The 3,343-nt window shown below is 48.5% G+C and overlaps 1 protein-coding gene across 1 annotated transcript; it reads left to right on the top strand.

Moving 5' to 3' along the window:
- Positions 1-2,428: 2,428 nt before the first annotated feature.
- On the top strand, positions 2,429-2,881 carry LOC134968641 (cornifin-B-like). Its single transcript, XM_063944168.1, has one exon. The coding sequence runs from the start codon at positions 2,429-2,431 to the stop codon at positions 2,879-2,881; it is 453 nt and encodes a 150-aa protein (XP_063800238.1).
- The last annotated feature ends 462 nt before the right edge of the window (positions 2,882-3,343 follow it).

Raw genomic sequence — 3,343 nt, 5'->3', positions numbered from 1 at the left:
GACAGTGTGAGTGTGTGTTAATTGTGTGTGTGTGTGGAACAGTGTCAGTGTGTGTAAATTTTTGCAGTCCAGTGTGTGTGTGGGGGAGAGGGAAGTATGAGAATGTGTGTGTGTAGTCTGAGTGGGTGTGTGTAGGATTTGGGGGTGGCCAGTCTGTGTGTGTGTAATCAGTGTGTGTGGGATGTACTAATGGCCGTTTACCGAAGAGAGATATGTATTAAACCACGGGCACTGAGATGCCCTTCTCACTCACCATCCAGCTGGGTGGGCGAGCCGGGCGGGTGGAAAGCCAGCAGCAGGGGCAGCATGCCAGATATCAGCAGCCGAGGGTGGGGGCTGTAATGCACATGCGGAGCCCAAAGCCGGAGATCAGCAGCATGCTGACCGGCAATAAGCAGCTTCTGCTTCCGCGTTCAACATGCTGCTGATCTCCGGCTTTGGGCTACGCAGGGTTCGGGGGATGGGTGTCCTCTGCCGGTGTACTGCAGCTCCGGGGGTGCGGGCTCCGGAGGCTTTCAGCACTGTTGAATATCCAGCTGCCTCAAGTATGTACAGCCCGCACCCTCTGCTGCTGATATCCGGCATGCTGCTGCTGGCTGTCCCCCCGCCCGGCTCGGCCACACAGCTGTATGGTGAGAAGGGCATCTCAGTTCCTGAGGTTTAACACATATGCCTCAGAAAATGGCATCTGCGGTAAACGATACTAATGCTTACCGTGACAGTAACAGCGGGGAGGAAGGCGCACATCGGGATCCTGCAGCATGAAACAAGAACCCCTTCGGAGCGCAGCAGACCACACTGAAAAGGGTGCATACCCGGTGCGGTGCTCTGCATCCCGGGTGGTGCCGAAGATGTGGAGTGTCGGAGGTGGCAGAAGCGCCGCAGCTTGGGGTGAGAAACCGCTGCAGCCCTTCCGCTGCTAAACTCTGCAATTAGTCTATTAAGGGGGTGGGCTCCCCTCATCATAGTGCCCGACAGGCCATGTTAATTCTGGGTGTAGGATCCCCTAACTCTATAATGGGAATTTTGGCTCATATCATGTGCTGTAACGTGAATTTTGGCTAATACCGTGTGCTATAATGTGAATTTCGGCTCATACTATGTGGGGTAATGTGAATTTTGGCTCATTCCGTGTGCTGTAATGTGAATTTCGGCTCATACCGTGTGCTGTAATGTGAATTTTGGCTCATACCATGTGGGGAAATGTGAATTTTGGCTCATACCATGTGGAGTAATGTGAATTTTGGCTCATACCGTGTGCTATAATGTGAATTTCGGCTCATACCGTGTGCTATAATGTGAATTTTGGCTCATACCATGTGGGGTAATGTGAATTTCGGCTCATACTGTGTGCTATAATGTGAATTTCGGCTCATGCCGTGTGGGGCAATGTGAGTTTCGGCTCATACTGTGTGCTATAATGTGAATTTCGGCTCATACCGTGTGCTATAATGTGAAAGGGGCACCAGTACTAGATAGTATAAGGGGTCCTACTACACTGAAGGACACGCCCCTTTTGAGTGACCGCGCCCCTTTTCCGGAGCGCGCGCCCCTTCGGCGCGCGCATAATTGCTATCTGCACTCTTTCATTCCACCTTCAAAAATTCAACTTCGACCACTGCACCTACATACACATACATACACACCCTGACATCTTTATATGCAGTGACACCGGTGGCGTCTGCACATACTTTCCTTTTGTATTTTTTTTTTTTATTATCATTTTATTAATTTATTATTTTTATTAAGAAAAACATATTATTATTATTTATTTATTTTTTGGGGGGGGCGCCTTTATTGATCTTGCCCTGGGCTCCAAAAACCCTAGTTACGCCTCTGTAATTAAGTTAAACTGTGGGCCAGATGTACTAAGCCTGAAAAGTGATAAATGTCACAGTGATAAAGTACCAGCCAATCGGCTCCTAACTGTCATTTTTCAAACACAGCCTGTAACATGGCAGTTAGAAGTCGATTGGCTGGTGCTTTATCACAGTGATATTTATCACTTTTCAGGCTTAGTACATCTCCCCCACAGGGTGCATGAGAAAATGTGATCACAAAAAGATGAATTTCAAAATGAATCTAATAAACCGAAAGCACTATTCCACGGCACTCACCTACTGTATTCCTATATTTGGGGTGCTACACAGTATGTGACCACAGTGTTTAAATAGAAATCCCAGGGGCTCTGCACTCACTATATTATCTAACAAACAGTGGCGTTTTAGTTCATATATTGATCAATTCATTTAAGCCTACAGCCCCTGGCAATATTGTTAGTTAATGGACAATGACCTTGTCCTCTTGCATGTGATCTACACTTCATTGTGATGTCAGCACAATTGTGATGTCACTGACTCATGGCCCCTGTAGCTAGATAAGCTCTCCTCCAGACAGTTTACTGCCATACCTGCAGTGAGAAGCGACAATGTTGCCTCCTGCAGCCATGCCACCACCACACAGCATCGACCAGAAACCACCGTTCAGCATTCTCCTGCCACCACCGTCCAGCATGAAGCTGGAACAATTGCGTAAATTGGACATGGCACACCATCGCCGCCTGCTCCTGACACCACAGCGCCACATGAACCTGCCACCACCGTGCAGCATGAACCAGCCACTGCCGTGCAAAAAGAACCTGCCACCGCTGTGCAGCATGAACCTGCCTCCTCCGTGCAGCATGGACCTGCCACCAATATGCAGCATGAATCTGCCTCCTCCGTGCAGCATGAACCTGCCTCCTCCGTGCAGCATGAACCTGCCTCCTCCGTGCAGCATGAACCTGTCACCATATTGCAGCATGAACCTGACACCATATTGCAGCGTGGACCTGCCACCACCATGCAGGTACTGTTCCTATCAGCAAAACCTAATATTTTGATTACTCCAGAGCCATACAGGATTAACTAATGTTTTCCTCATTTTTTATTTATATGCTGTATTGACTATTTTAGTCTCTATTACGGTTTTTAGTAATGTTTTAATAATATTATTTTATACCCAGTAAGTAAAATAAAGATACTGATTAACTGATCCAACTGTTTCCTATCAATACTTTGGTCAAAACAACTCATAGCGCTGGTATTTTTGCTCTATTTATCCTCCGTACAGCATGAACCTGCCACCACCGTGCAGCATGAACCTGCCACCACCGTGCAGCATGAACCTGCCACCACCGTGCAGCATGAACCTGCCACCACCGTGCAGCATGAACCTGCCTCCTCCGTGCATCATGAACCTGCCACCATATTGCAGCGTGGACCTGCCACCACCATGCAGGATGGACCGGCCACCATCGAGCAGCGTGGACCTGCCCCCACTTCTCTGCCTGGACCTGACGATA

The sequence above is a fragment of the Pseudophryne corroboree genome, chromosome 11 (genome assembly GCF_028390025.1).
Source record: "Pseudophryne corroboree isolate aPseCor3 chromosome 11, aPseCor3.hap2, whole genome shotgun sequence".
NCBI lineage: Eukaryota > Metazoa > Chordata > Amphibia > Anura > Myobatrachidae > Pseudophryne > Pseudophryne corroboree.
Note: the sequence above shows the minus strand (reverse complement) of the source record. Positions and strands in the feature narration are given on the sequence as shown.